This window comes from Monodelphis domestica, chromosome 4 (genome assembly GCF_027887165.1).
Source record: "Monodelphis domestica isolate mMonDom1 chromosome 4, mMonDom1.pri, whole genome shotgun sequence".
Lineage (NCBI taxonomy): Eukaryota > Metazoa > Chordata > Mammalia > Didelphimorphia > Didelphidae > Monodelphis > Monodelphis domestica.
Window position 1 is genome coordinate 8,313,167 of NC_077230.1, and position 19,019 is coordinate 8,332,185.

Below are 19,019 nucleotides of genomic sequence, written 5' to 3' on the forward strand. Positions count from 1 at the left end.
AGAACTATCTGAGGGGGAATATTCAGGAACCCTGTTGACTCATGGAAGTGAGGAATCCAAGAGCTCAAGGCAGTTTGTGGAGTAAGAAAGCAAATGCTCATTGCCTGAGAGTCTGAATTGTTTAGAGTGTTCAGCTGTTTGACTGGTTTGGAGAGACCTTTGCAGTACATGCCTGGGATAATCTGCCTCAACGTCAGTGTTGTGTGATGGTCAGGACGTAAGTGGTTTGGAGGAGAGGGGGACACTGCAGTGGAGCGGTTCCATGCCATCCTGCTCATTTCATTCATGTCTCTTCTGTAGTCTTTGTGGTGTGCCCTTCATTCATGGTGTACTCCAAAGGTTCAGATCGCTTGGTGATAACAAAGTGGTGGAAGACAACTAAACAAGGGATAGGCTAAGCCAAATTTTGACAGTCATCTGGGACACCTTAGTTGTGAAGGTCACATACTACGAAAATAGCACCATGAACATGGGAATCTTGAAACCTTGAAGATACGACTCCTATCCATGTGTGTCTAGAACATGGGAGAAGGGCTGTAGCTTATAGGGACATACGCTTTGCCTTTAGTAAAGTGGGGTCTGAATATTATGAAATGCTAAATTTAAGTACTAAAGAAGTCCAATTTTAGAAAGATATTTAACAAAGAGATAGCAGTTATAAAACAGAAACCTTAAGAACTATCACTTCATTACAAAAGATGAATTGCAGAGAAAATATTTTGCAATGATGCAGAAGAATATCAAGTTTGAAAATACCTTCATGATGTGAGGCTGGAACTGAAATAAAATAAGGCCAAGGAGGAGAGGTGGAAACAATTTTGCTAAGCCAGAGAAACATATTTATTAGAACATTGTTACAAACATCTCAGTTTTGTTGTATCTGAGCAAACTTTCTGGAAATGAACTCTTGTTGGAGAATTCTCCCTCATGAAAGATGAGGTTCTGCATCATTTCCCAGAAGGACAGGACCTGTTGCTTCTCCATCCTTGCTACTTGGCTGTCCTGCATGGACTGGAGGGATTCTAAGGTCTTCTTGAGGTAGCTCTCCAAAGCCACCTGGTTTTAGAAACAGATGGAATGTGACATCTTTTTATGAGGTCTTGGAATTAGGCCAAAGCAGGGAGGGACCAGGATTCCATCAAAGGCCAGGAACAAGTAGCTTTTCAGTAGAAGCCATAAGAAGAATACCTTCCACAGCAAGATGGGCGGCAGCAGCCATAGCCATAGCCACCATAGCCATAGCCGCCATAGCCCAGGCCTCCATAGCCACAGCCTCCACAGCCATAGCTGCCATAGCCCAGACCTCCATAGCCACAGCCACCGCAGCCATAGCCTAGGCCACGGAAGGAGCCACATCCACAGCCATAACCAGAGCCATAGCCATAGCCCAGGCCTCCATAGTAGCCGCCGTAGTAGCTCATGGTGTCAGGATTTGCAGAGTTGGATGGATGTCAGGGATAAGTTGTGTGAATGTGTCTGGCACCATCTGCAAGGGAGCTTTTATACAATTTCAGCAGAAGGCATGACAGATTCATTCCAAAATTGCATAATTCCCATTAACAAAATTGCCAGGGCAAAATCGCATTCTTGTCATTGTTTGTTCCCCGACAGCAATTCCTCTAGCTCATTAAGGTTCTTTTCTCTTGATTTGTTGTTTCTCTGAGAAGGTTCTACCACAATCTTTTTGCTGAAATAGGAAATGATAATAGTGTTGTCAAACTGTATGTGGTTAATGTGGTTGGTGCTTCATAGCATCCTTCTCCTAGGTGGCATTGTCCTCCTTCCATTAGGCTTGCCACTCTGGTCTTCTGATCCTTTAGGTGACTTTTGTCATCCTTTCTCTTTAAATAAGTTCTTCTTGAGACTCAAGTGACAGAATTACATAGATTTCAGACTGGAGTTGAGATAATGGTAGGGGCACAAACTATCTTCCTAGTGTTTGCATTGTGCCAACCATTGTGCTTAGGGTGTCTGACACAATGAAATGTCAAGAGAATTCCTCTCCTTGAACAGTTCTAAGGTTCCAAAGCCAGCAAGGAAGTGACAATAAGGCCCCTGTCACAAACATGGAAAGTTGATGGGAGATCTCAGGGGCAAAGGCATAAGCTACTAGGAGGAAGGAGGAAGGGGAACTTATTATTGGTGGCATTAGAGTAGAGGCTCTGTTGGACAAAGGAAAGACAGAAGGGAAGGGCAGAAAGACCGGAGGATACAAAGGACTTGCAATATATTGTTTGAGAGAATGCAGGTGGGCTAGCATGGGCAGGATCATGAAGAACGGGGAGGGCAATAAGGCGTACCAAGCCTAGAAGGGGAGGTAAAATGCTTGACAGACATCCATTTAAATCATCATGGAATAGGAAGCAATGAAAATTGACCATGTAACACATGTGAAGTTTAGGATTTTTCCAATTAGAGGGGGAGAGAAGTCAGAAGAATGTTTTAGAAAAATCCCTTGGGCAGCTGAGTGGAGAAAGAATCTGGGTGGGAAGAAGATTGAGGCAGGGAGGTTGATTATGGGTTCTTTCATAGAGGTGCTGTGAAGTCTGAGCTAAGGTGGGGACTATGTGAGCGGAAAGAACTACTTAAATGCTAGAGATGTGAAGGTAGAAAGGACACGTTTTACCAACTAATTAGAAATTTTTAATGATAATGAAGGGTCAGGGACATTCCTGAAGCTGTGAGCCTGTTTTTGGATTGGTGTTGGAACAGAAAAGTTGGAAGAAGGAAGGTATTTTTGGATGAGGCATGATGAAAAGATATTCTAAATTGAGGGGCTTTGAGCTGTCTATGGGACATCAAGTTGAAAACGTCCACATCAACAGTTCATAGTGTGGGACTGGATCTCAAGACTGATGCAGATCTAGATATGAAGATGTGGTAGTGAGTAGCAAAGAGAACGTCTCTGAAGCCCTGGGATCTAAGCGAGGGTCGATTCTCCCAACCTTGGTGAAAGCATGGGGAGAGGAAAGGGAAAAAAGGATGTTGAGCTGCAGTCTTTTGCATTTTGCTTGACGTAGTACAATGGTGAGCAAGAAGGAATGATCATGTAGGAAGAAGAGTGCCAAGCTCACCAGGGAACAGATACTGCTGGACAGCAGCATCAAAAACCAAAGGGTTTGAAAGAAGGAAGGCTCGGAAGAGTCCATACATTTGGGCTTTGAAGGTATCACTAGGCAAATTTAGAGAGAGCAGTTGCTCTTGAAGATAGCCTAGTAATTCAAGGTTTTAGAAGAAGAGTGTTGGCGATGACAGTACACTCATGAGCTTTTAAAAGGTGAAATTACTTGGAAGTGCTGAAAATATGAAGCTGGGCAAAATCATGCATTCAGGACATTCAGGACATAAATGAAAAATATGAGTTCAGGGGAAATTCTGGTGTGGAACTGGAGATGAAATAGTGTCAGAGAGAAATAAATTGAGACCATGGCAAATGAGGACATCATACACTGAGGGCATGTAATAAAGAGAAGAGAAGGCAAGCTAGAACTCTCTAGTTGTGGAACATCTCAGAGAGACTTCAATTAACCAGGGGAAAATGAGTACAAAGCTGTTAGGGGAGAACAGGGACTCTTTTCTTCTTCCAAAGTCCCCTTTTCTCATCTCCCAAACCTTTTACTAAACAGAATGTCACCCAACCACCAGAAATCCCACTATGACCTTGAGATTGCCAGAATAGATACGTAACAGAGTAGAATTTAGAAAGCCAAAATGATGGTCCAACTGAAACCTGCACTGCCTGGTGCATAGATGGTCTGGAGGAACTGGAGATCATCCAGAAGAGTCCATACCAAGTTGGTAAAAAGGCTTCTATTTCAGGCCCTAAGAGACTCACTTAAAGGAACTGGGACTTTTGGACATAGAAGGCATTCAGGAGGTTGGCTTTGCTCTCTTCATATGTTTTAAGGCTACTGTGTAGTTACAGAGATGAGATCTATTCTTTTTGTCCCCAATGGAGACAACATACATTTCCCTCCCATAAACTGATTTTTGTCTTTGCCCATTGAGAGCTACCCAAGTGAGAAATATTCTGCTTCTTGAAGGATATTTCCATTGAAGTGCCTTCAAAGAATGCCTCTCAATAAATGGCTGGTGAATCTTTCAGAGTTATATTTTGAGATGAATCCAATGGAGTGAGGCTGATGAAGGTATTTCCCTTGAAAATCCAGTGGATGTGCTCAAATGGGCATGCTTTTTGTGAGTGGAGAATAATGCCTAGGAATGACATATAACAAAAGAAATTCATTTTACACTAAGAAACAGCAGGAGAAATAAGATCTGCTGGTCAAGGCACTTGTACTGTTTCCTCCATTGTCTGAAACATAAGTTCAATCAAAAAACATTTGTTAAGAGTGCCTATCATGTGCCAGCTGGAATGCTAAACTCTTGTATTCTTCCCAAGAACCTATTTCAGGGAAGTGATTCTGGAGGCCTTGCTGGATCACAGCAGTAGGGAATCCAGAGGCCCAAGGCAGATGGTGGAGCAGCAAAGCAGAACCCTTTTGCCTGGGTGTTTGTTTGAGCTAATAAGAGTATTCAGGAATTTGAATAGGTTGAAGAGACCTTTGCAACAACGATTTTACTTGCTCCATGGATTGGATGGCCTCTGTCAAGGTTAGTGTGGTGTGTTGGACAGGCAGGCTGTGCAAAGGGCTGGAGGAGATGAGACCCACCTACATGGAGAAGTTCCAGAACACCCTTCAGACTTAGTATATGATTCTCTTCTATCATCCTTGGGGTGTGCCATTTACTTGTTCTGTGCTCCAAACGTTCAGATTGCCTGGCAGTAAGAAAGAGGTGGAAGACAGCTAAAAGCTAAATAAGGAATAGGTGAAGCCAAATTCTGACAGTTACCTGGGATACCTTGTAGGTGAAGATCACAAACCATAAACTGATACCATGAACATGAGAATCTTTTTATGACCTTGAAGATGAAGATCCCTGCTCATGGATGTTCGGAATGTGGGAAAAGAGCTGCTGCTTAGAGGGAAAAACGCCCAGTTGTCTGTAAAATGGAGCCTAGATATTATGAAATACCAAATTTAAGTCCCACAGAAGTCTGATTTTAGAAAGACAACAGGGAATTAAGATGTTTTTTCAACAAAAAATCTGAAGAGGCATCACTTCATTGCAAAAGATTGGAGAGAAAACATTCTGCAATAATGCACAAGCATAGGTTAAGATCCAAAATCTCTTCATGATGTGAGACTTTTTAAGCCAGGTACTAGTAGGTTAAGGAGGAGAGGTGACAAGTTTTGCTAAGTCAGGGAAATAAGTTTATTTGAAAATTGTAAGAGACACCTCAGCCATATAGAGATGAGCAAACTTGCTGGAATGAACTGTTGTTGGAGGAGTCTCCCCTCTGAAAGATGAGATTCTGCATCATTTCCTAGAAGGACAAGTCTTTCTGCTTCTCCATCTCTGCCACTGGGTTGTCCTTCATGGGCCTTCTTGTGTTAGGTCTCCCATGCAAACCAGCAGTAGAAGCACAGGAAATATGATGTCCTTACAATGCCTTGGAATTAGCCCAAAGAAAGAAGGGAGAAGAATTCCACAAAAGGCCAGGAACAAGGGTTTTTTCAATAGAAGCCATAGGAAGAATAGCTTCCACAGCAAGATGGGCGACAGCAACCATAGCCATAGCCACCATAGCCGTAGCCGCCATAGCCCAGGCCTCCATAGCCACAGCCTCCACAGCCATAGCCTAGGCCACGGAAGGAGCCACATCCACAGCCATAACCAGAGCCATAGCCATAGCCCAGGCCTCCATAGTAGCCGCCGTAGTAGCTCATGGTGTCAGGATTTGCAGAGTTGGATGGATGTCAGGGATAAGTTGTATGAATGTGTCTGGCACCATCTGCAAGGGGGCTTTTATACACTTCCAGCAGAAGGCATGACATTCATTCCAAAATTGCATAATTCCCATTAACAAAATTGCCAGGGCAAAATCGCATTCTTGTCATTGTTTGCTCCCCGACAGCAATTCCTCCAGCTCATTAGGGCTTTTACCCCGCCCCCCCCCCCCTTAATTTGCTGTTTCTCTGAGAAGGTCCTGCCATAATCTCATTCCTATAATAAGAAATTATTATAGTGTTGCAAGAGTCTATGTGGTTAATGTGGCTGGTGCCCTCCCCAGGCGTCATGGAAGCCATTTCCAAAGTGGCACTGTCCTCCTTCCATGACATTTCCTGCTCTAATCTTCTGAGTCTTTATCTGGGCGATGGAATCCTGAGTCTTTTATTAAGTTCTTGAGACCCAAGGGACAGAATAGTTGATGCACATTTCAGTTTGGAGTTGAGATTGTAGTGGAGTATATTAATCAAACAATTATTCCATCCAAAGCACAAACCTTCTTCCTACTCTTTGCACTATGCTAGCCACCATACTCATAATTGGGGGACACAAAGAAATGTCAATAGAGTCCTTGTCTTTGGGTAGCCTAAAGTTCTAAGGCCAGTGGGAATGTGAACACAGCAAGGCATCTGGAAAAATACGAGAGATGATGGGGAAAAAATCTCAGATGCAGAAGCATAGACTACTAGTCAAAAGGGGCAATGATGTGTGCCACAGTGGAGTTTAGGACTGAGAATATAATGTTCCTGAGAAAGTCAAAGTGAAGGGGAGGAAACAGAAGAAGATTCTGGGCAGAGTTTATATCTAGCCAGTGCAAAAACAAGTTGAAAAGGACATGAAGTGCATTGTCTGGATGAAGGAAGAAAGGTCCGCAAATACAGGGAGGCAAATAAAGGATACTAAGACTGGAAATATGAGAAGAGGTCAACTAATGAAGGCGTTGAAATGTCAGAGGATATCTATTTAAATTAGTACAGAATAGGAAGCAACTGTTGTTTACAAGATAATCGGTGTATGCTGGAAGTACTGTGAAGTGCTGACAACATGGAACTGGGGAGGATCCTACAATCTGGATTAAGGATGTAGAAGCCAGTTGAACAAGGGAATTCAGGGAAGATCCTGGGATGGAACTGGGGATGATTTAGTGAGTTTCAGAGAAAAGTTCTTAGCTTTCTTGAGCTTACTGGAAATGAGAAGGTTATTGACTGAGACAATGTAGGGAAGAGAAGAGATCGCATGCTGTAGCTCTCTGGTTGTGGAGTATCTAAGAAAGATTTCAATGACCAGGAGAAAAATGAGCTCCAGGTGTTTCAAATGGCAACATGGACCACCTCTTTCCTACCTGCTTTGAATCCTCTGATGACTTCACTATAAAAGATAAGACATACCAATAGGATGCCATGTGAGCACCAGAAACCCCCCTGAGACTTTAGTATTGCATTAAGAGTGTCATAAAGTACTAGAATTCAGGAAAATGGAGTGATGGTCCATCTATGAGATGTAGTGCTCCGTGCAGTATTTAACTATGCTGGCAAGTATCTAGAGAAGTCCAGATCTGATGGTAAAACACCTCCTGATCAAGCTCTAAGAAACTCATTTAAAGAAACTGGGACTCATGAATTTAGAACAGCCACAGAGTTGTTCTAAATCTCTTGAGGTATTTTAATGGGAACCATATAGTATGAGCACTAGATCTGATTGACCCCAGAGAGGAGAAGGTAGAATCAGAGAAGTTATTTCCCCCATAAACTGATTTTTACTTTACTAAAGAGACTGAAATATTGTTTGCCCAATGAGAGTTTTTCAAGAGAGATTCAAGAATCTCCTTCATGAAAGAGTACTTTCCATTGAAGTGACCTCTATAGAATGTTTTCAACAAAGATATGGGGAATCATTTCAAGATAAATTTCAGAAGGGATTGAATGTACTCTGGCTTTTGAGGGCATTTCTTTCAAAAATGAAATGGATGCACAGAAACATACATGCATTTTGTGACTATAGAATAATACCTAGGAGTGACATAGCAACAGAAATACCCTCAAGCTCAGAAACAGCAGGAGGGGCCAGATCCTGTGATAGTGGCATTTGTATTGTTCCCTCCACTCTATGAAACAAGATCAAACAATAAACATTTTAAGCAATAAGTATTAACCATTTGGGACAAGCACCCTGCTAAGCTCTGGCTTTCTTCCAAAAACTTCTCGGAGTAACGTGATTTCTAGGGCCACATTGGTCCAGGGTGCTAAAAGATCCAAAGGACTGGAGGCTCTTCCCCTGGAAGTTTTTTAATTGATCAGAGTTCAGGTGCTGAGTGGTTTGTAAGAGTACGTTGAAGCAATGAGTCCACTTCCCCTGTGGATGGGACAGTCTCAGCTAGAGGGCAGTGCTAGCTAAGCAGGTTGTGTTGGCGATAGGAGAGATGGCACTGGAAGGGCAAGGTTCCATGACACCCTTCAGACTTGGTATGTGACTCCCTTCTATATTCCTTATGGGGCACCATTCACTTCTTTTGTGCTCTAAAACTTAAAATTACTTGTGATGAGTAATTGGTGGAAGATAGCTGGACAAGGGAAAAGGTAAGTCAAATTCTTTTTTTTAACCCTTATCTTCTGTTTTAGAATCAATACTGTGTATTGGCTCCAAGGCAGAAGGGTGGTCAGGGCTAGGCAATGGGGGTCAAGTGACTTGCCCAGGGTCACACAGCTAAGAGGTGTCTGAGACCAGATTTGAAAGGTAAGTCAAATTCTGACAGTCATCAGGGACACAAACATAAGTGCATGAACATATGAACCCTTTTGAAAAAATGGAAGGTAAAATCCCTGATCATGTGTGCCTAGAATGTGGGTAAAAGATCATAATTAATAGCATCAATGTCTTACCTTCATTTGGGATTGGATGTTAGATTTACTGCAGTGTCAGTAGTGCAGAAGTCAAATTTCAGAAAGACATTTAACAAGAAATTAGTAACAAGAAATTTTTCACTAGAATTCTGTAGAGCCATCATTTCATTGCAAAAGATGAGTTAGAGAGAAAATATTCTTCACTGACATGCAAACCACATGTCAAGACTGAAAATCTCTTCATGATGTGAAAACTGAAAGTCAGGTACAGTGACGTCAAGGAGGAGAAGTAAAACAGTTTTGTTATGCCAGTGGAACAAGTTTATTAAAACACTGTAAGAGACACATCAAGCATGGAATAGAAGAGCGGAGCAAACTTGCTTTCAATGAGTTCTTGTGGGGGGGAAGTGAGATTCTGCATCATTTCACAGAAGGATGTTGCTTCTCAGTTGCTGCCCCTTTGTTGCCTTCAATGTTCCATAAGGAGCCAGCCTCCTCTTGTGGTAGCTCTTCTGGGCCATGCAGTCTTAGATGCAGGTAGACTGTGATGTCCTTACAATGTCTTGGAATTAACCCAAAGAAGGGAGGAACGAGGATTCCAAGACAGGCCAGGAGCACGTGGTTTTTTCAGTAGAAGCCATAGGAAGAATATCTTCCACAGCAAGATGGGCGGCAGCAGCCATAGCCATAGCCACCATAGCCACCATAGCCACCATAGCCATAGCCTCCATAGCCCAGACCTTTGTAGCCACAGCCTCCAAAGCCATAGCCTAGGCCACGGAAGCCACCACATCCACAGCCATAGCCAGAGCCATAGCCATAGCCCAGGCCTCCATAGTAGCCGCCGTAGTAGCTCATGGTGTCAGGATTCACGGAGTTGGATGGATGTCCAAGTGTAGGTTGTGCGATTGTGTATGGCAGCATCTACACAGTGACTTTTATATCCATCCAAGAAGAGGTGTGGCAGGCTAATTCTAGAATTGCATAATTCCCAATAATAAAATTGCTGGTTAAAATAAAATTTGTGTCATTGTTTGTTTTATGAGAATAATTCATGCAGCTCATTAAGATTGTTTTCTTTCAATTTGCTATTTCTCTGGGAAGGCTCTGCTACAATCTTGTTCCTGTAATGATAAATGATTATAATGTTGCCAAAGCTTTTGTGATTAATGTGGCTGGTGTCCTACCCAGGCTTCATGGCACACCTCTCTCTAAATGTTTGCTGCCTATCCTTCTGATTCTTTAGAAAGCCAGTTAGATCCTATTTCTTTTCAAAAGTGCTTCTCAGGGCTTGAATGACAATAATTTATGCAATGCTCAGATTGGAATTGAGATTTTGGTGATGCACAACCATATTGAATATGCCAATCAAACAACCATTCCCAAAGCACAAATCACTTCTTCAGTGTTTCCATTGTGCTAATTCTTGCACTCAGTACTCAGAAAACAAAGAAATATCAACACAAACTCTGTCCTTCAGCAGCTCTAAATTTCTAAGGCCAGTGAAAGCATGAGAACAGAAAGGATCTGCCACAAATATGGAGAGCAGATGGAGGAAGATATTTGAGGCAGAGGCACGAGCCACTGCAGGAAAGGGGCAAGGCAAAAATGCCACAGGTTGGGTTAAGACTGAGAAGATAATGGATCAGAGAACGTCAGAATGGGGAAGGGAGAAGAGAAGAGAAGAGAAGAGAAGAGAAGAGAAGAGAAGAGAAGAGAAGAGAAGAGAAGAGAAGAGAAGAGAAGAGAAGAGAAGAGAAGAGAAGAGAAGAGAAGAGAAGAGAAGAGAAGAGATAAGAAGAGAAGAGAAGAGATAAGAAGAGAAGAGAAGAGAAGAGAAGAGAAGAGAAGAGAAGAGAAGAGAAGAGAAGAGAAGAGAAGAGAAGAGAAGAGAAGAGAAGAGAAGAGAAGAGAAGAGAAGAGAAGAGAAGAGAAGAGAGCATTCTGGGCAGAGTGGACAGACAGACAGACAGGGCAAAGGCAAGCAGAAGAGAATGTAGTGTAGTATTTGTATAAAAGATAGTAGGTTAGAATGAGCAGCACTGTAAAATGTGGGAAGAGAAATAAAACATATTGAGAGTTAAAAGGTGGGAAAGGGTCAGTTAATGAGGAGGGCCCAATGCCTGACAGAAGCTATCTATTTAAATCAGCACAGAATAGGAAGCCAGTGGACTTTAAAAGATAATTGGAGTGGGCCAGGGATTTTGGTGGTAAGAGGTGGAGAGAAGTCGGAAGAATGCTTTTTTAGAAAAATCCCAGGGCATCAGCTTTGGGAGGGGGGAGGAGAGAGCAGGGGAGGAGGAGGGGATTATGAATCATGTAACCATGGGAAAATATTCTAAATTAAAAAAAAGAAAGCTCCCAGGGCAACTGAGTGGAAAAGAAAGCTGAGTGCGAAGACTGAGGCAGGGAGAACTATCAAGGCATTTCGTGCTGGGAGGGCTTTATCTAAGAGAAAAACTATGTGAGTGGTGAGAAGTGTTTAAATATGAGACATGTGAAGATAGAAAGGACAAATTTTGTGAACAGATCAGGTAGGAACAATGATATTGATGGTACAAGTATAATTCTTGAGACTTAGAACCTAAGATTTTGATTTCATGTTGATGCTCTTGAAAGGTTGAGAAGATAAAGGAAGTTTTTGAAGAGGTGTGATGAAGAGATTGGTTCTAGACTTGGGAGTTTTAAAATATCTAGGGAATATCAAGATGAAATTTTAGATCTCAGGAGAGATGCCAGTCTGCATCTGGAGATATATCACTGAGAGGTAGAGAAGGTCCCTTTATTACTTATTAAACTCTTGTTATGTCCCAGGTAAGGTGCTAAGCACCAACTTTCCCCCAAAAACTCATTTGAGGGACACGATTTCTGGGGCCATATTGGCTTATGGAACTGAGGAATCTAAGGGCTAACAGCCAGACTACAGATCATGAAAGCAGGTGCTCTCTCTCTCTCTCTCTCTCTCTCTCTCTCTCTCTCTGAACCTTTGAGTTGATTAGAGAGTTTAAGTGTTCGAGTGGTTGTAGCAATGGATCCATTTCTCCCATGGATTGGAGGACCTCAGCTCGAGGTTAGTGTTGTGAGTTGAACTGGTTGTGTAGTTGACTGGAGGACATGGGGCCAAGAAAGTGGGCACGGTTTCATGACGACTTTCAGATTTGGTATGACTTTCTTCTGTAGTCTTTGTGATGGGCCATTCAGTTGTATTGTCCTCTAATTCTTCAGATTACTTGCTGGTATCAAATTGGAAGAATTCAGCTGGACAAGAGATAGGCTAAAATGAATCCTGATTATAATCAGGGATATGTTGGATTTGGAAATCACAAATAAACCGCTCTCCATGTCTGTCTAAATTGTGGAATAAGGGCTGCAACTTATATGGACAAAGTTACCCTTTGGTAAACTTGGGGTTGAATATAATGAAGTATGAAAACTGAAGTACTACATAAATCCAATTTTATTTTATTATTTATTTTAATTTTATTTTCTAAAATATTTTTCCATGTTTACATGACTCATTTTCTTTCCTCCTCTCTTCCCAGAGCTGATAAGCAATTCCACTGGGTTGTACAAATGTTATACTTTGAGACCTATTTCATATTATATATTTATGTAATATATAATGATTCCATATTATTCATTTTTACTATAGAACTAAAACAACAAATCATATGTCTATATAAACAAGTGATAAGTCATAAGTTTTTCTTTTGTGTTTCTACTCCCATACTTCTTTCTCTCAATGTGGATAGCATTCTTTCTCATAAATCCTTCAGGAATGTCCTGGATTATTGTATTGTTACTAGTAGTAAAGTAGTAAACATTGGCTACTTCCACAATGTTTCACTTTCAGTATACAATGTTCTCCTGGTTCTGCTCCTTTCACTCTGCATCAGTTCGTGGAGGTCTTTCCAGTTCATATAGAAATCCTCCAGTTCATCACTCCTTATAGCACAATACTATTCCATCACCAACATATACCATACTTTGTTTAGCCATTCCCCAAGTGAAGGGCATCCCCCCATTTTCCATTTTTGCCACCACAAAGAGCACAACCATGAATATCTTTGTACAAACACTTTTCCTTATTATCTCTTTGGGAGTACAAACCCAGTAGGGGTATTGATGGATGAGAGGGTATGCATTCTTTTAAAGCCCTTTGGGCATAATTCCAAGCTGTCCTCCAGAATGTCTGGAGAAATCCAATTTTAGAAAAATATTTAATAGGGAAATACTTTTTCACAGAAATCTGTAGAGGCATTACCGCATTGCAAAAGATGAATTGGAAAGAAAATGTTCTGCAATAACAGAGATGAGTAGATCAAAGTTGAAGATATCTTTATGATGTGAGCCTCAACCCCCAAGTACAGTAACATCAAAGAGGAGAAGGAGAAAGTTTTGTTAAACCAGTAAAACAAGTTTATTCAAAAACTGTAATAGGCACTTCAGCCGTGGTGTATCAGAGATAAGTAAATTTGCTCAAAATGAAGTGGGGGAATCCTCCCTCATGAAAGGTTAGACTGTAGCTTTTCCAAAGTGACAGGTCCTGTCACTTCTCAGTCTCATCCTCTTCACTGCCCTGACTATGACATTGATTCCAAGGTCCTGTCATGGTAGCTCTCCCGTGCCACCCGGCTGTAGAGGCAGATAGAATGTGATACCCCTACAGTGATGTGGAATTAGCTCAAAGCAGGGAGGGACAAGGATTCCATCAAAGGCCAGGAGCAAGTGGTTTTTCAGTAGAAACCATAGGAAGAATATCTTCCACAGCAAGATGGGCGGCAGCAGCCATAGCCACCATAGCCCAGACCTCCATAGCCACCATAGCCATAGCTACCATAGCCATAGCCTCCACAGCCACAGCCACCACAGCCATAGCCTAGGCCACGGAAGCTGCCACATCCACAGCCATAACCAGAGCCATAGCCACCATAGCCACAGCCTAGGCCACGGAAGCAGCCACATCCACATCCATAACCAGAGCCATAGCCATAGCCCAGGCCCCCATAGTAGCCGCCGTAGTAGCTCATTGTGTCAGGATTCACAGAGTTGGATGGATGTCAGGGGTAGGTTGTGTGAGTGTGTCTGGGACCATCCACACAACGACTTTTATACTCCTCCAGAAGGAGGTGTGGCCGACCCACACTAGAGCTGCATGATTCCCATTAATGAAATTGCCGGGGCCATATCACGCTCTTGTCATTGTTTGTTTCCTGACACCAATTCTTTTAGCCCATTAAAGGTCTTTATTTCTCTCAAGCTGTTGTTTCTCTGAGAAGGCTCTGCCATGATCTTGTTTCTATAATGAGAAATGATTATAGTGTTGCCAAAGCCTATGTGGTTAATGTGATGTTGTCCTACCCAGATGTCATGGCAGTCATCTCCCAGGTGGCATTGTCCTCCTTCCATTACAATTAACCCTCTGGCCTTCTGATTCTTTAGCTGGGTTATGGAATCCCATGTCTCTTAATTAGAACTTCTCGTGACAGAATAGTTGATGCAAATTTCAGATTGGAATTGAGCTTGTGGTGGCACAGAAATATATGAAAACCATCAATCAAAAAATCTTCCCCCAAACATCCAAGAACTACTTCCCCAGAGTTTCCACTATGCCAACCATAGTGCACATGTTTGGGGATTCAAGGAAATGCCCAGAGAGTCCCAGTCCTTGAGACATTCTAAAATTCCAAGGCTGGTGACAACATGAAAACAATAAGGCACTTGTCACAGCCATAGGTGATGAGAAAAGATCTCAGATGCAGAGACGCCACCAGGGGAAAGGAGGAGAGGCCAAATGCCACAAGTGAGCTTAGAACTGAGAATATAACAGTCTGGAGAAGGGGGCAAAGAGAGGAGGATTCTGAACAAGGTGGACAATCAACCGGGGCAAAGACAAGACCGAACAAAAGAAGGTAGGCTAGTATGGGTAGGAGAACAAAATGTGAGGAGGAAAATAAAGTCTACTGAAACTGAAATGTGGGAAAGAGCCAGCTAAAGAAGATGGCCAAATGCTTGACAGAAGCTTTCAGCACAAAATCTGAAGCAACTGAAGTTTATGTCATTGATGTGGTGGCTAGGGATTGAGGGGGTTAGAGTAGGAGAGGAGTCAGAAGTTTACTTAAGTAAAATACCTTGGGCAGCTGAGTGGAGAAAGAATCTGAATAGGAAGAAGACTGAGGTAGGGAGGCCTATCAAAGGCATTGCAGGGAGGTGCTATGAGGTTCTGATTTAAAAAGGAGAGAGGTAAATGGAAAGAAATATTTGGATGCCATTGAGGTGAAGATAGAAAGGGAAAATTTTGTCAACTGATCAGGCAATAGCAGTGATAGTGAGGATTCCAAGATGTCTCTGAGATTATGAACCTTAGATCTTATTTTGATTTTTGGTGCTCTTAGTTTTTTTAAACCCTTACCTTCTGTCTTAGTTTCAGTTCTAAGACAGAAGAAGGACAAGGGCTGGGTAATTAGGGGTAAGGGACTTGCCTAAGATCACATAGCTAGGAAGTGTCTGAAGCCAGATTTGAGCCCAGGTTCCCTCAACTCCAGTCCTGGAAGTCTAGTGTGCCAACTAGCTGCCTGATGTTGGTGCTCTTGAAAAGAGTAGAGAAGTTGGGGGAAAGTAGTGTGCTTTTAATGAGACAGGACGAGGAGATTGCTCTAGACTTCAGGTCATGGAGATGTCTAGGGGACATGAAGTTACAATTGTCTGACCAGACAGTCAGTGCAGGAGGGGGCCTGGGGCTCAGTAGTCATATAGGTCTGGTTGTGGAGACCTGGCAATGTCAATGAAGTTCTGAGACCTAAAGAGGATATGATTTCTCACCTCTGTAGAAAAGACAGTGGAGAGAAAGAAAAGAGACATGACTTTAGGACTCAGTAAGAGATAGTGGGGTTGAGATGTGGTGATGGTGGGACATCTAAGGTCACCAGAAAGGAAGAGATAGGCTAGAAGAGCAGTGTCAAGGACATCAAGGAGCACCAGATGGACTATACTGTCAAAAAACCAAAGGAAGATCAAGAAGAAGGAAGACTCAGAAGAGATGATTAGTTTTGGTCATGAAGACATCACTGGATACTTTGGAGAAGGTTGTTTCTCTTGAAGGTGGGGGTCAGAAATTAGATATTTAAGACTTGAAAAGGCAATTAAAGGAGAGCAGCCAGAGATCCCTAAGGAGATTCCAGTGACCCTAGTATAACAAAGGTCCCTTTAAATGTGGAAGTATTGGGGAATGGTCATGTGAATTTGGAGAGGCTCATGCAGTGAGGAAATACTTTGACAGTCAGTTGGGCAAGTGAGTTCAGGAGAAATGCAAGTCTCTAGTTCTGGAGATTGGTAAGTGGCAAAGAGAAAGAAACTGAGTCCATGGCAGATGAGGAGATCATCAGCTGAGTGAGTGAGTGTAGTAGAGAAACGATATGGCAGACTATAGCTCTGATTGTGGAGCATCTCAAAAAGATTTCAACTGAGGAGGAGAAAAATGAGCTCAAGGCATTTGGAACAGCTGAAGGTGTCTCACCTCTCTTTTCAGCTTCTAATCCTCTCACCACACCAGGTTAAGGGGAGTCTGAAGGTTAAGGAAGTCTTATAGTATGCCACAGAACAATGAAAAATCCCACTGTGACCTGGAGATTGCATGAAGAAAAGTATAAGGGACTAAAGCTCAAGAAAATGCATGTGATGGTCCATCTGTATCATGTACTGCTCAATACAGTTTATGGCTCAGCTGGAGAGCATGCAGAGAAGTCCAGACCAAGTGGAAGAAGGGCTAAAGTCCAAAGGCACTCGCTGCAAGAAACTGGTACTCTTGGTCAGAAAAGACATCCAGGGACTCTCCCGAGCCCTCTTAAGGTATTTTCATAGCCACTCTGAAGCACAGGTAATAAATCTTTCCTTTTTGATCCCAGTAGTAAAAACATGGATTCAGAAGTGGCATTCTCCCTTCATAAATTGATTTTCAATGTGGTTAAAGAAAATGAAATATTTTTTGCCAAATGAGAACTGTCAAAGAGAGAAATTATCTTTTTCTTGAAAGATTATTTTCCATTGAAGATACTTCAATACTATGTCTCTAGACAAATGATTGGTGAATCATTTCGAGGTGTCTATTGAGAGGAATCAAATAGAAAGTACCTGCTAAAGGGATACCCATTAAAAAATCCAATGGAAATACAGAAATGAAGATGCTTTTTGGGAATGGTGAATAATGCCTGGGAATGAATTATAGCAGCTGAAATTTATTTTAGGGTAACAGTAAGTGGGATAATATCCATTGATGGTGGCACTTGTTCTGTTTCCTCCATAGTCTGTAACAAGTACAATCAATAAATATTTACTAAATACCTACTATTTGCCATGTAGTGTCTTAAGCTCTCACTTTTGCCCTTAAAGACCCATCTGAGGGATATGTTTTCAGGGATATATTGGCCTGTGAGCCCTACTGAATCCAAAGACCAGTAGTCAGGCAATTAAGCAACGAAACAGATGTTCTCTTTCCCTGGCTTTTGAGTTGATTAGAGAGCTTAGATGTTTGAGTGACTTGAAGAGCATCCTTGCAACAATGGGTCTACTTCCCCCATGGTCAGGGGGACTCAGCTTGAGGTCAATGTTGTGAGTTGGACTGGCTATGCATTGACTGTAGGAGATGGGTCAACTCAAGGGGCAAGTTTCTACAACGACCTTCAGACCTATAGTCTTTGTGGTATGCCATTCATTTGTGTTGTCCACTAATTCCTTGGTTTGCTTTGTGATAACAAAAGGATGGGAGACAGCTAGAAAAGGGCTGGGTGAAACCAAATTCCAGTCCCTAGTCAATAGGGATACCTTGGATATGGAGGTCATGAAGCAGGAACCTGCCATAAAAAGATGTGGATCTTTCTGAAACCTTCAAGAAGAAACCACTGTCCATACATGCCCAGACTGTGGGATAAGGCTTGTAGATTATCGGGATAGACACCTTGTCTTTGGTAAAGTGGAGCCTCGGGTTCACAAAGTGCTAAAGTTTAAGCACTCCAGAAGTCCAATTTTAGAAAGACATTTTATGGTGAAATAATTTTTAACAGAAACCTGGAGAGGCATCACCTTATTGCAGAAGATGAATTAGGGAGAAAATATTCTGCATAACACAGATCAGTTCATCAAAGTCGAAAATCTCTTCATGACATGAGGCTGAAACTCAAGTACAATGATTTCAAAGAGGAGACGTGAAAACAATCGTTTTTAAGCAAGTGCACCAAGTTTATTCAAAAAGTTTAACAGACACCTCAGCTGTTGTGTCTGATGAGCAAACTTGCTGAAAATGGAGCCCCCAGGAAAGGTGAAACTGCATCATTTCCCAAAGGGGAGGTCCTGCCACTTCTCAGACCCATCCTCCTCAATGCTCCAACTAGGACTCATTTATTCCTAAGTCGTCTGGTGGTAGCTCTCCCATGCCAGCCGGCTGTAGAGGCAGATGGAATGTCCTTACGATGCTATGGAATTAGTCCAAAGAAGGGAGGAACAAGGATTCCAAGACAGGCCAGGAACAAGTGATTTTTTCAGTAGAAACCATAGGAATAATATCTTCCACAGCAAGATGGGCGGCAGCAGCCATAGCCACCATAGCCCAGACCTCCATAGCCACCATAGCCATAGCTACCATAGCCATAGCCTCCATAGCCACAACCTCCACAGCCATAGCCTAGGCCACGGAAGCTGCCACATCCGCAGCCATAACCAGAGCCATAGCCATAGCCCAGGCCTCCATAGTAGCCGCCGTAGTAGCTCATGGTGTCAGGATTCACGGAGTTGGATGGATGTCAAGGGAAGGTTGTAGGAGTGTGTCTGGCACCATCTGTATGGAGACTTTTATACCCTCCTACCAGAGGCATGACAGCAATTTATGCCAGAATTGCACAATTCCCATTAATGAAATTGCCAGGGCAAAATTACATTCCTGTTATTATTTGTTCCCTAACAACTATTCTTCCAGCTCATTAAGTTATTTTTCTCTTGGTTTGTTGTTTCTCTGAAAGGACTCTCACACGATCTTGTCCCTGTAATGAGCAATGATTACAGCTTTGCCATAGGCTAGGTGGTTCGTGTCACTGGTGTCCTACCCAAGCTTCATGGCGGTCATTTCTCAGGTGGCATCACCATTCCATTACTCTTGTCATTCCGGCCTTTTTAAAATTTTTTTCCAGATCATATGTTGATGTAATTTAAAATTTTTCTTTGACATTTTGCAATCCATGTTCTTTTTCTCCCATCTCTCTTCCCTCTCTAAGAAAACATGTAATATGATCTGGGTTGCACACATATGACCACATAATGCATATTTTCCTGTTACTC

At 42.3% G+C, this 19,019-nt stretch overlaps 3 protein-coding genes across 3 annotated transcripts; all 3 read right to left on the minus strand.

Moving 5' to 3' along the window:
- Positions 1-827: 827 nt before the first annotated feature.
- LOC103099646 (keratin-associated protein 19-3-like) lies at positions 828-1,458 on the minus strand. Its single transcript, XM_056825862.1, has one exon. It carries the CDS (start codon positions 1,419-1,421, stop codon positions 1,164-1,166), a length of 258 nt encoding a protein of 85 aa, XP_056681840.1. The 5' UTR covers positions 1,422-1,458; the 3' UTR covers positions 828-1,163.
- Positions 1,459-8,976: 7,518 nt separating this feature from the next.
- On the minus strand, positions 8,977-13,758 carry LOC107652255 (chorion class B protein B.L1-like). Its single transcript, XM_056825879.1, has 3 exons — positions 13,441-13,758; positions 10,162-10,277; positions 8,977-9,617 (listed from the first exon to the last, which is right to left on the minus strand). The coding sequence occupies exons 1-3, from the start codon at positions 13,721-13,723 to the stop codon at positions 9,321-9,323; spliced, it is 696 nt and encodes a 231-aa protein (XP_056681857.1). The 5' UTR covers positions 13,724-13,758; the 3' UTR covers positions 8,977-9,320.
- A 4,153-nt stretch (positions 13,759-17,911) lies between these two features.
- On the minus strand, positions 17,912-18,693 carry LOC107652240 (keratin-associated protein 16-3-like). The gene has a single exon (XM_016433141.2). It carries the CDS (start codon positions 18,455-18,457, stop codon positions 18,227-18,229), a length of 231 nt encoding a protein of 76 aa, XP_016288627.1. The 5' UTR covers positions 18,458-18,693; the 3' UTR covers positions 17,912-18,226.
- Between the last annotated feature and the right edge of the window lie 326 nt (positions 18,694-19,019).